General features: G+C 37.7%; 1 protein-coding gene across 4 annotated transcripts in view; it reads left to right on the forward strand.

Annotated features, from left to right (window-relative positions):
• Nucleotides 1-13,886, forward strand: part of fhod3b (formin homology 2 domain containing 3b) — a 114,318-nt gene that overhangs the window by 73,604 nt on the left and 26,828 nt on the right. For all 4 annotated transcript variants that reach the window (XM_030157321.1, XM_030157322.1, XM_030157323.1 and 1 more), the window contains exons 6-7: nt 7,203-7,297; nt 11,375-11,486. In XM_030157321.1, coding sequence (XP_030013181.1) covers nt 7,203-7,297; nt 11,375-11,486 — 207 coding nt within the window. The remainder of the gene's footprint in view (nt 1-7,202; nt 7,298-11,374; nt 11,487-13,886) is intronic.

The following is a 13,886-nucleotide window of genomic DNA, read 5'->3' on the forward strand; positions in this document are numbered from 1 at the left end:
TAGATGTTAATAAAAGCTCAGAGTAAATTCAAAGGTTATTAGATCAAAATGAGAAAACGATGAGGAAAAAGTGAGTTTTTCAGAAAAATATATCATAAACTGAACATAAAAACAACAAAAGCATCCACTGTCATTTATCAAACTCCATGGGTTTTACTAGTGAATCAATGTTGTAGAAGATGACTGTGTTTCTACGTTCACTACAAAGCTTCTGAATGTCCAAATGGGTCATATCTGATGACCATGAAAAGATAAAAAAAACTGCATTTTACCTGAATTATTTTATGTATTGATAGGATTAGTGGATCAACAGGTATTAAACATTAATGCTTTTGGTTGGCGTTGAATGTTAGGGTCTTATATTTATATACTTACTAATATACTTATATGTAGGGTCTTCATATTTACCCTAAATGCCAATGCTTTGAATTCTACCCACATTTTAGTCCATACTGTCCAGGTCTGTGTGTTTGCAGTTACATGGGGGTCTCCAGGAAGGCCCCTGTTGCACCAATAGAAACTTGAACCCCTGTTTGTAATGAGATCCCATGGGAACACGCATGCATGTTTTCAGCCCGGTCTCCCCTGCTCCCTTTGCAAAGCCTTTCAGACTGCTACTGTATGATACCCATCTTGTTATTTCTGAGGTCAGTAGATTTACACTTCTGATAGGTGTATGTATTCATCTTTTCTCTTTCTACTTTGAATTTTACTCTCTATCTTTAGTATGAACAATGTAAATATTCTTAGGAGGTTTCATCCTGCTCAGAAAGCCAACTCTGTTTTCATACAGAATGCAGGTATTACTTGATTAAAGCTCTCAGCTCTCTGTGCTCCTCTGGCAGCATCTCATTTCTGCTGTGCCTCTTTTTATTAAATTAAAACCCCCGCTTTAAGCTGACAGTCTCAGTGCTGTGTAACAACATACACTTTGCTCCGTGTCCTGTTTTGGAAAAAATATAAGAGTCTGTCACATAATTGCACACCTACAGGTTAACAATTTAAAGTTCAAACTGACAAAAATGTCTGTGAACCTTTGCCTGACTGTATGAAACAACATAACCTGCTGTCATGTTTTTGTTTAGGCTTAGAGCTCATTCCTACCGGATATGTTCCACCCTGTACTCCCCCTCAGTCCGACCCAGAGACCCCCTCAGCTCCCCCCTTCACGTGCACAGACAGCTTCCATCTGAACCGAATTCAACCCCACCTGCCTGACCTATATTCTGCCTCCCCCTCTTCCCTTCATCTAGGGACATTTTCAGACTTAGCGAACCCACTGGCAGTGGAATTGTAACCCCACTTTGGAGCTTGTTATACTGTAACAGAATTCAGTATACAAGCCAATTACATTATAAGAACTGTTTGATTTGGTTCATTTCTGCAGCTCTTATGTTATCATCTCTGACCTTGCAGTCTTAGATACATAAACTATAATTTGGAAAAAAAATAAATCTTGTGCAGTAATGTAACACGTAGGCAGATAGAATGAAATGCTGAGCATTCGAGTGGGTTTTACGGCTGATTCCTGTGAGCTGACTTTTTCTTGGGACTGGATTCAGCATATGGCTGGCCAGAACCAGAGCAAATCACACCAGCGCTCTCTCAAGAGCAGTAAGAATTTAGCACAGCTCATCTTTCAGTTCACTTTACAAGTGGGTGGATGTCAGGCAATAGCTTTTCGCCAAAGTCTTCCCTACTTGGACAGAATGAGGAAAGCTCATTAGCTGGGCTTTCCCCATTTGTCTGTTGTCCTAAAATTGTTTTCCACAATCCATCTAGCGGCCTTGTAAGCTATCATCTTTATGCTGCTTTGAATAAAGAGGAAACAGAGAAGTGTAACATGTTTATTTTCCTCTCAGTGCTGTAGTTTACTGCAGTAGGATCAGGTCTGCAGCGCCTGTAGAACTAACTCAGCCAAATACTGCCGAGGCCCCCTGCATCACTTCATGCTATTGTTCCATTAGGTTTGTTTGTTTGTCTTTAGGGAATTTGTTTGGGCTTAGGCCCACAGTAAATTGTGTCAAATGCTGGCAGACATGTCCAGGTCTGAAAATGGAAACACCCCCCTGTTGTTTTACTGTATGAGGCTCCATGCAGGTCTGGCTTGGTGACTGGAGCAGGTCTGGCAGAGGCACTAAGTCTGGCTCTAATGGCCTGGGTGATTAGCTGAATAACAAATGGAACGTAACCCATGAAAATGTCTTATCCAGTTCATATACAGTAAGAGCTGTTTAATTTGCTCCAGTAATAAACTTGTCTTTTCAGGGCAGACAGGCTTTAAATCAGAATTTGACTAAATACTTTCATGCAGTAACCATAAATGTCAGTACCAAAAGGAAATCTGTCAGCTTTTAGCTTAATCAAAGTATCATTAAACACAGCTTTAAAATCATTTCTATCACACTCAACACACATTTATCCAAACATTAGTGAGGAAGTACAGTAAAGTAGGGGCAGAACATTAAGTTACATGACAAATATCTGCTTCAGCCTGGTCTAAACAAGGCATTTTCATGAGTAACAGTTTGATCTGATGATTTTCAGTAATGACGACCAGTAAAGAAATGAGAACTCTCTGATCTGTGTTCAGTATGTACCACGTCCCATGTTTCCCACAATCCATTGCTCATACTAATATGCTCTGTTAAAATTCAAATATTTTGCCATATTTATAATGACATAATAGAACAAAAATCTACTGAGAAAAAGAGGTCTTTGCCAGACTATGCGGTAAAATGAGCCCAGGCTTAAGTGGGTTCAGGGAGGCACACTCAGACCTGTGAGTGCAGCTCCCTACTAATGCAGAGCGTAACAAGATAAGAACCTCTAAGTTGCACTGTAAGGGATGGAGATTTGGCTCCTCTCCCAAAGTTCTGGTAAAATAAATGCTACATGCTGACAGACAGTTTGGCTGACCCAGTTTTGATAAACTGCAAAATATAAATGAAACAAAGGGAGTGAACGGGTATGGAGAAGGGGATGCTGTTGAGTTGATTTCTAGTGTCTCCATAGATAAGGTTGCCCCTTTGTTTAATGGCTGCTTATGAGTCAGTTGGCTCGTGTTGGTGCTGCCACCCAGACCTCGGAGTGCTTCTCACCTCGGCCGTGGTCAGGGAGCAGCCCTTCCTGCACATTCCTGGGGCTGTGGAAGGTAATTGCTGTGGTTTATGAGAGGGAGAGGCCCAGAAGAAACACTTCCACCAAACCTCAGTTCCTTGAGTTTTTTTTACGTCTCCCATCAAACCCAGACTCAGACACAGGAACAGGGTCTGTCTCTTCCAGTTAGTAGGTCTATGGTTTCCTTCTGCAGTGTGATACCATTGTAATGTTGTATTTACTTTTACGGCAATCTACGTTATGGACTGAAAGAAATGGAGTGTGAGAGTGTGGTGAAGACGCCAGGCTGCTCATTGAACACTTCCAAGTTCCTTTTAAGCTAAATCTTTCTTCCTCTGCTATCCTTTCCCATAATGGCTTACATTTAAATTCTAATCACTGTGCTTTGAAGGCAGCTCATTGTCTGCCAGCATCTCATTTACGTGACACACATGCAAAGAGACTTAGCAATGTTATTGTTGTACTTTGTGTGAGGTATTGTAGGGCTGATCTTGATTACTTGAATGGAGGCCCACATTTTTGGCCCTAGATCGCTGCTTGAAGTGAGGGCTGTCCTGTACAGACTCAGCACTCACATGCTCTTCTTATTAACCCTCTCTCAAAGTTATTGATGACTGTCTGTTGTAGAATGTTAAAACAAATCCCAAGTCCTGGGCACACGGTTTCAGTTATTTACCACCATTCACACTAAGTAGGGGGATTCACGCTGTAGTACACTGATTTGATCGCTGAACTACAACACATGCTAACTTGAATTTTTCCGCAGCATTTTCATGACTAATTTAATCACAAGTGTGTGGAAGTAAGTTCCATTTGCAGTTCACAGAGATGACTTCTTTGAGGGTAATTAAATGTTTCCTTAAACTGCTTCTGACCTACCTCTGAAGGTTGCACTTTCTCATAATGAAAGGTAATTTTATTATTTTTTTTAGACAGTTACTGTATCATTTTACGTAACTGTGCAGAGAGTAAATGACGACTCGTGTGGTTTCTGGTCCTTACAGTTGAATTGTAGATGAAGGGCAGATTGCATTGAATAATGTTATGAAGCAGCAGTTTTAACGGGCTGGAGAAAAGCGGTAATGACTGTGTGGTTTCTGGCTCGGCGCTGAAGTGTTTGAATATCATATCATTTTTGTATCGTAGCTGCTCACAAAATTAAATCTACATATGATATAGGCAGTCATTCTGATTTTATTTTACTTGGCTACATTCTGCAAGCACAAAAGTCATTTCCACCTATCAGTAATATCTTTAAAAAATGTCTTATGATAACATGTCAGAATGATCTAAAAGTCCTTTCATTCCTGGGTTGACTTTGGGAACAAGCGCTAACGTCTCATCTGTCAGCAGCTGAACATTCAGGTTGTGTAATGACACCTTTAAAAGCCTCATTAAGGCCACCTATCTTCTCTTCACTGTTTTCAATGGACATTCCTCAGATCCTCTGTGCAGCATGGCAGATACTGTACACAGGTGCACATAAGAGATAAAAGTCTGTGCACTGATGATATTGCAGGTCAGACATCGGCTACCAATTGGAGAAAAAGGCATGTAGCTCATTACTCATCCAACTAAAGTCAAAACCATTTGCATCTGTGAAAAATATCTATAGTCCACACTATGAGTCATTATTTTATCACCTTTTTACATTCTCATATTTTGCAGTGGTTGTGTGTAGAACAGCTGTACTTCATGTCATTACGACCATCTCTCATCTGTCAGCAGTGGTGCCATAGTTACAAGAGAGGGTGACACTCTGACTGAGACGGTTAATCATGTTTTCATAAACACACTCTGATGTGGTCTGCTCTCATACAACATATTGTCCACACTGCTGACTGCTCGCAGTAGGAAAGGACTGTTTGGAATGCTCGGGCCTGACATGTTGTGAGTAATTAACCCTGATTGATAAAAGATGAACGGCCGCTGCTGCAGCAGTAGGCCGTCAGCGCGCCAAGCACACATGCACATGCACTCATGCGTCCACCCACCCACCCACCCACGATCATGCAACATGCACACACAGCAGCTGCACCTGGGAATTTTGGCTTATCTACAGCACATTCACAATTTTCATGCCCCTCAAGAGAAGAGAAGGAGAAATATTTGACAGGAACTGCAGCCTCTCATCATAACATGTCATATGAGGCGATTTGAGACTCACAGAGAGGCGATCACTCCTTAACAGTTCTCAATACGTCAGTAAATATTTTATCAAGTTGTTGATCAGAAATCACATTCTAGTCTTCTATTGACCTCCTGCACTTTTCAAACTCAATACTTTCCCATGTTTACTTGTAGAACTGCACAAGTAATGGAATCGCAATGGCTGCTGGTGCAGTCGTATAATCGTGAAAGGCGGTAATTTAACCCCCAAAAGCCAGAATCGAACATATCTATTGTTGTAAAATAACTGCTGAACCTCTAATAATATCAATATGCTTTGTATAGTGGAGTTTTGTGGAGATTTTTGTCTCATTTAGATCTTCAAATGCCCCATAGCCGATCTGTATTTGTTTCACCATTTGCATTGGTTTAGTTAATGATGTAACTCTTGTTTGGGACAAGTTTATTTTATTTATTTAACCTTCATTTAACCAGGTAGGTCAAATGAGAGCCAGTTCTCATTTACAATTATGACCTGACCAAAACATGTACATGGTTAGTTGATGAATAGAAATTAATTACTTGAAAATAACATATGTGGAGAAAGAAAAAACATTTGGAACCTGAGAACATTGACTTTCTATGGAAAAACTACTGAATTCAAAGAAAAAAACCCTTGCTTTTTTTGTTTATTTGGTTTTTTTTTTTGTTTGTTTGTTTTTTACATTTTAACCTCCTAAGACCCAGCTATGGGTTTTCTGTCCACATTTGTGGACAAGAGTTTCACAACTTTTTACCAAAAAAAAAAAGAAAAGAAAACTGTCCACCACAAAGGACATTCCATAAAAATTTTAAGAACTGCATCTGAAAAAACTGTTGTATCAATATTTTTCCAATATAGGCATTTTTTTTAAAATAAAAAACAAAAAAGCTTGTACTTTGCAGACATTTTCTGGGTCTCAGGAGGTTAAATCTATTCTCAGACAAAAAAAAAAAAAGTCAAATATTCCGTACTGATGCCAACTGATCTGAGTCTTTGAGGGTTAAAGATCCAGTCTGTGTATGATGATGTTTTAGTTTAATGAGCAGGGTGGTGTACTGTAAAAACATTTAAAAAAAAACACATTGTGGGTTTTTTTCTTTTTTATTGTTTTGAAGATTTGACAGTTTTTATACTTCTTCAAGTTTGTGCAGTTGACTTGAAAATACACACATTTGTTCAGTAATCTGTGCATTTTCTTAGATAACAAAGCAAATGCACGTGATAATAAATAATCCCTTGACTTTTTCACCAAATCCCAAAAGCATCCTCCTAAAGCTTATTCTCTTTCTATCTTGATACATTTATCCTGTTGTGATGCGTCGTATAGTTTGAGTAAGTTCAAGCTCAGCTCATCCTGTTGATGTCGTGTCCACTGAAATGCTACTAAACCGCTGCGTGTTTAAGGGGTGCGTCTGTCCAGTGGTGTTTGCCTCCCTTCCCCCCATGTCTCTACACTTTTACTGCCCCCCATCGAGATCCCTTGGCTCTTATTATGCTCTTATTTATGTATCCTGTTACAGATGGAAGTCATGGCAGCATCCAGTGAGGCAGCCTGCTCAAATATTTTCCCTTCAGTTGTGTCCTCACTCATGAGTGATGGTGGAAGGGTGCTGTTTTTCTTTTAAGACCTTCATCTTATTGTTGTGATTTTTCTTCTGTCTGTATGTAGATTTAATAATTATGGGCCGACCGATATTGTAACCTCTTTCACTAACTGTGGATTTATGTGGATTAGTGAGTTTGCTTATAGAATATTTGTGAGAAAATTAATGAGAGACTTCAGTTTCAGGTTCAGTTTCTTTTTTTTCTTTTACTGTTCTTCCCCCAAAAGATTTGGAGATAAATGTGAAGGGAGTGTTTTTAAATCGGGAAAAAACAAAGCTGAAATGTCAGACGATTAATTAAACTTTATTTCTCTTTCATTCTCCAGCTCTTGGACAGATAATGCTGTACGTGGATGGGATGAACGGCCTCATATCTCACAATGAAACAGTCCAGTGGCTTTATACGCTTGTCGGCTCCAAGGTAAAGAATATGAACATTAATTTTTACAATATCCTGCCACAGTCTTACCGTATACATATACAGTTACACCAGCTCAGCTCCTCCATCTGTGCACTGACGAAGCTAAAATAGTCATACACTCATTGAAATTTCATGCCCCAGTGCTTTGTCAACATCCAAGCAGACCTGGTCAGAGTGGACCCCTCGGCCCCCTAGTGGACAAAAACATGCTTTACATGCATCAGGTCTGCAGCAGATGATGGAGCCGCACTGGCTTTGGTCTGCATTGTTTTTGTTCTTACTAATTACTTTCTCTGTCATCCTGTGCAAATACTGATAAAACATCTGGCATCCAGTTTGTTTTTTCATTAAAAACTCGGTCCTTCAAATTATTTTCGATGGCAGATTTCCATCATCTATAGTCGGTTTGACTGTAATTATTATTAGGGTGTTGTTTGTCCAGACGTAGAGCTGACGTGGTGGCGGTTCAAAGTTATAAATTTACCTGATGCTTTTATCACCGCTGACACAGTGCTGATTTTTATCAACTTGCGTCTCAAGTCTGATGTTGTCCTCAAGTATTTTATCGATGTGTAGGCTTTTATTTTATGATTATTACCAGGGATAGGCATTTTAATTACTTCCTCACCTTGAATAATCAAGCCAATTTTAGTCACTTAACTGATGTGTTATATCATTGTTAACATACTATAAACTGGCCAAACAAAGAGTGGGTTAACCACTAGTACAGTATTTAAACACTTTTTTAGACTGAACTTAACCCTTTATCAGGCAAGTGACTATTTTTGGTCATTTCTGCACACATTACAAGACAGTGGCAGTAACACTTACAATAAGGCACAGGTGTCAAACATGTGGCCTGGGGGCCAAAACCGGCCCGCCAAAGGTTCCAATCCGATGAATTTGCAAAGTGCAAATTAGGGCATCAAACTCAAAAATAATATCATAATAACCTATAAAAAATGACAACACCAACTTTTTCTCTTTGATTTAGTGCAAAAAACATTATATTATGAAAATGTTTACATTAACAAACTATCCTTTAACTATAAAAATGTGAATAACCTGAACAAATATGAGCAACCTGAAATGTCTAAAGAAAATTAAGTGCAATTTTAACAATTTTCTGCCTGTTACTAAAAAATTTGTGCCTTTGCAGATCGGATCTGTAATGCATGTGTATAAATGATAAGTTGAGGCACAATATTGATAAAATTGTTCTTATTTTTCTTGACAAATTTCTTTTTTTTTCAGGTTATTCACATCCTTTTTGTTTGGATAGTTTGTAAATGTAAATATTGGCATAATTGAATGTCAGTTTTTGCACTAAAACAATTTGGAGTTGTCATTATTTATTGGCTATCATGCTATTATTTGACTGGTCTGACCCACTTCAGATTAAATCGGGCTGAATGTGGCCCCCGGAAGAAAATGAGTTTGACACCCCTGCAATAAGGGAACAATCTCAGGTCCAGTGTGGTCTACAGGGTCTGTAAGGTCCACCTCTGCATGAACAGTGAGTGTTCCTGCTTTGTTAGGTACCATGAAGTAATGGTACTAATGTAAGGAATGATGTTCAAAGGGATAATGTGGATGTGGACAGGGGTCTGGATCAGCACTTATGTTGTTGTAATGTTCTAAAATACATGTTCCTTTCACTTTACATGTGCTTTTCTTGTATTTTTTATATATACTTCTTGGATTTTTTTTTGCCACTTATGGGTAAGGAACCAAATATGGTAATTACATTAATCGTGATTTTGTACATAACACAAAATGTGGAAAATTTTCACAAAAGTAATAAAGTCTTGGTATGTCCTCCAATAACACACTAAGGTTGAAACTTTGAAAGGTTAGCATACGCACATTTCAGGCAGAAGTATTAATTCCACATCTCTATGAACTGAAACAAAAATCTTCCATAAAACAAATTAAAAAGTAGTCTACTCTCAGAAAAAAAAAATCAACTGTGTCAACTGTGCTTGGTGTTCATGGTGTAATTATCAAATAGCATTTAATTTTACTGATTTTTAATAACACATTTACACTGTCACACCACAATTATTTGACCAATCCTTAGACATTTTGCAAGATACTGATAATTCTGTTCGTTCACCTGTATAAAAACTGAATGAAACAGAATGAAACTAATAGAGGTGTCTTGTTTTCATTACTTTTTCATGATTCACATCTTGAACGGTGTTTGTCTTTCAATAAAATTAACTCATCACACCCCACTTTTTTGTAGTGGTTTGTGTGAATTTGTCGTTTATGAGGCTTCAAATGCAAATAGAGATCTAGTTATTATTTTACTGTGTTCCTTTGCCAATGCCAGTAAATGTCTCATCTTCTTTAATTAGGAAAAGCCAGTTTATTTATACCGTTCATTTAATAGACAAAGGCAATTCAGTATGGTTTACACAAATAAAAGAAACATCCAGACAGACATAAAAAGTGCTTAAACAATAAATCAAAATATTGCAGGAGTACAAGATGCATAAAACCATTACAGAAAAAAGTAAAAGAATTTTATGAAATATAAGAATGTTTGAGACTTACAGTGCAATAAAAATACAGTGTAAGTTATGGAGCTCATTTGTAGATGTATGAAAAGAGAAATTTTTTCAACCTGGATATAAAAATGTCTATGTTTGGGGCAAATCTATGATCTACTGGAAGTTAGGTTTATTTGTTTGCAGCTAAATGCAGCCTCTCCCTGTTTAATCTGGACTCTGGGCTCGACTAGCTGACCCGAGTCCAGGGATCTAAGAGTCCTACTCAGTTTATGATCCTTTAATATATTACTAATGTATTAAATATTGTTATAAACCAGGAAGGCAGTAAAGATTTTCGACCTGGTGTAATAGCCACTGGTCTCTTAGTCGTGGTTAAAACTCAGCAGCAGCGTCTGAATGACTTGCAGCTGTTTGATGCTGTTTTTGGACGTCCATTTAAAAGGCCATTACAGTAATCGACTCTTAGATGAAGGCGTGGATGACTTTCTGTTGGTGTGCTGTTTTAGGCTGTTTTGGTGACAGCTCTGATATGCCTGGTGATGGTTTTTAAGGGGGTCATATTTTGCTAAACCAACTTTTATTAGTCTTTGGTGCATTTATTTGTGTATTTGGACCATAACAGTTCCAAAAATTTGAGTTTTTAAACCTCCAGGTGCTGCAAAGCTATCTTTATATTCATTTTGGCAAAATCAAGTGGATTTCTACAACCTGTTTTAATTCCTGTTTGATTTGTCACGTTTTATAACGAGTTACTTCATGACATTTGCACATATAAGGTCAAGACCTTCAACGAACATTTCTCCGAATACGCCATAATTGTTTGTCAGCAGCAGCAGTTGTCGTCCATACTGAAAATATGTCCAAACTTTGAGCCGATTACCTAAAATGTTTAGTTGTTGGTTGAACAGGACAGAGCAGCACAGCCAACAACCTGGAGGGGGCGGGGCCCGAAGTGGCTCATATGCATTTAAAGGGCCAGCGCTCAAAACCACCTTTCTGGTGTCATTACTCAGAAATAGGGTTGAAGATGGACCTGTGGAGTTGAATTAATGAAGAACTCAGACCCAAGCAAAGCATTTAAAGTTTATGTAGACCACAGGGAAATGTTTTAAAATGCATAATTCCATTTTTAAAAAAGCAAAATATCACTCCTTTAATTATGTGCACTGGTAGACTTACACTCTACTAGTGGCATAAAATGAACAGCAAAAGACAGTTCATATAATTAAATGTCAACTAAATTTCATTTTTGTGACAGCCCTGTGTGGAGTGTAGAACAGTGTGTTCCCATGAGCTGTCAAATATCTTTATTTATGTCGTCAGTGTTGCAATGGTTCTTATCAAACCTCACAAGACTTTTCAGACAGGAAAAGACAATATGATACCATTTAGCTTTTGGACTTTTAAGTGTTAGTGCACACAGTGATATTGGCCCATGGCTGTAAACAAAAACACAAAGTTCACACATTAATAAGGTGATTTATGTGTTGTGTTTTTGACTCGAGGCTCGGCAAATGCTGTTCTCAGATCTGAATTAACAGTTTTGTCTCTCCATGTGTAGTTCCGTCTGGTGGTGAAGACCGCTCTAAAGCTGCTGCTGGTGTTTGTGGAGTACACAGAGTCCAACGCTGCCCTGCTTATAAAGGCTGTGAATGGCGTCGATGTCAAAAGAGGTAAGAGTTGGAGCTAAGCAGCCATCAGAGTAGTGACAGTGAACCGATACAGTAACACTCACTAGTACTAGTATTCACAGTTAACTGGCTGCTAATTCTTACAGGGGTTGGACAAAATAATGGAAACACCTTCACCTCAAGATGATAATGCCCCAATCCATACAGCTAGAATTGTTAAAGAATGGCATGAGGAACATTCTAATGAAGTTGAGCATCTCGTATGGCCGGCACAGTCCCCAGACCTCAACATTATTGAGCATTTATGGTCAGTTTTAGAGATTCATGTAAGACGTCGATTTCCACCGCCATCGTCTCTAAAAGAGTTGGAGGGTATTCTAACTGAAGAATGGCTTAAAATTCCTTTGGAAACAATTCACAAGTTGTATGAATCAATACCTCGGAGAATTGAGGCTGTAATTGCCGCAAAAGGCGGACCTACACCATATTAAATTATATTTTGTTGATTTTTTAAGGTGTTTCCATTATTTTGTCCAACCCCTGTATATTACTAACATTTTGGTTCCTGTCTGTTAGTCACATTAAGGCATTTATTAATGCTGATTCTTTTTGATCATATTCTACAACTACCAGGCCATTAACTAATAATAATAATAATGGATTAGATTTATATAGCGCTTTTCTATGAATGCATACTCAAAGTGCGTACAGAGGATCCATTATTCAGTCACTCTCACATTCACACTCTGGTGGTGGTAAACTACATCTGTAGCCACAGCTGCCCTGGGGCACAGTGATGGAAGCGTGGCTGTCATTCTGCGCCTACGACCCCTCCGACCACCACCGAACATTCATACACCAGTGTGAGTAGCAGCACTGGAGGCAAGGAGGGTGAAGTGTCTTGCCCAAGGACACAACAGCACATGGACTGAACGGGATTTGAACCGCCAACCCTTCAGTTATTGGATGACCTGCTCTACCATGGCCACCCACGGCAACTTTCCTTCTCCACCTTCCTCACGACTGCTGTACAGGAATTATATATATATATTATATGCTTTGGTCAGCATTGGCTCAGTATTGGTAGCACAACAAAAATAGTCAATTTCATTTAATAACAACTATTATTATTTCAGTAAAATGATTTATTCTTATGTAAAAAAAAAAACAACACACACACACAAAACTTTACATAAGTGTCCAAATAACTAAATTAAATACTTGTAAGCCCAGAATATGCTCCCCTTTTTAAATCATTCCCATGTGTCAAACTACTAGAATATAGGGTCGTGTGTAATAAGATATTAAAAAGTGCATTATAGTCACAAATAAAGAGCCAGTATGCTTCAAAAAATAAAACTTCATAAAATCTTAGCAGAATAAAACAGGAGTATTCTGTTTTACTGTGTACAGTGATTGTTTCATCCTCTAAGCTGTAATTCTGTTTTGTCAACTATTGTTTTATTGGTTGAATACCTAATTCAACATCTGGCTGAGGTTCAACAGCTGGATTCATTTGACTAATACAGGCATGTTTACAGTCATGTTGATTAATGTACTTTGTCCCTGATGTAATAAATTATTCATCGACAAGTAACAAGTGAACCACAGCCTTACTGAAGCAGAGATACAAGACTGAATTCATGTGACAGATATACACATGATACACATGTGTATTTTAACTGTAAAGACCCAAAACAAACCATCTGCTGATCTAAAATGTGTAATAACTGTTGTTCCACTAATCCTATCAATATATAAAATAATTAGGGTAAAATGCAGTTTGTCATCTTTTCATGGTCGTCAGATATGACCCGTAGTTACCATGGAAACACCGTCATCTTTTACAACATTGATTCAGTAGTAAAATCCATGGAGTTTGATCTATGATAGTGGATGGAGACATTTGTTTCATGTTCAGTTAATGATATATTTTGTGTTTTTCCTCTTTTTTTTCCTAGTTTGATGTAATAACCTTTGAATTTACTCTGAGTTTATCCAATCCAATCCACTTTATTTATATAGCACATTTAAACAACAAGAACGTTTCCAAAGTGCTGCGCATAGAATTGTAAAAACAATCAAATGAAAGAAAATACGCTAAAAACAATAAATAAGTACATAAAACTACAACAGTGCTATAAATAAAACAATAAAAACCAAATAGTTAAAAGTAATGAAATAAATAAAAGACACAAGATGTTATATGAATATCTACATGGTCACTAAATTAAATCTAGAAAAATATGTGATTTTCACTGAAAAATTCCAAATACAGAGAATAATATTATAATAAATGATGTTAAATCACTTGGAAAAAACAAAAATATTATTTTAAAGTTATGACAAAAATAGTTGTGGGTTTCTAAGGGTTAAGACACAACTAGACAAGGTACTTTTTCAGTATTGTTTATAACTGATAAAAGTCACGTTGAACTGAAA

The sequence above is a fragment of the Sphaeramia orbicularis genome, chromosome 16 (assembly GCF_902148855.1).
Source record: "Sphaeramia orbicularis chromosome 16, fSphaOr1.1, whole genome shotgun sequence".
Taxonomy (NCBI): Eukaryota; Metazoa; Chordata; class Actinopteri; order Kurtiformes; family Apogonidae; genus Sphaeramia; species Sphaeramia orbicularis.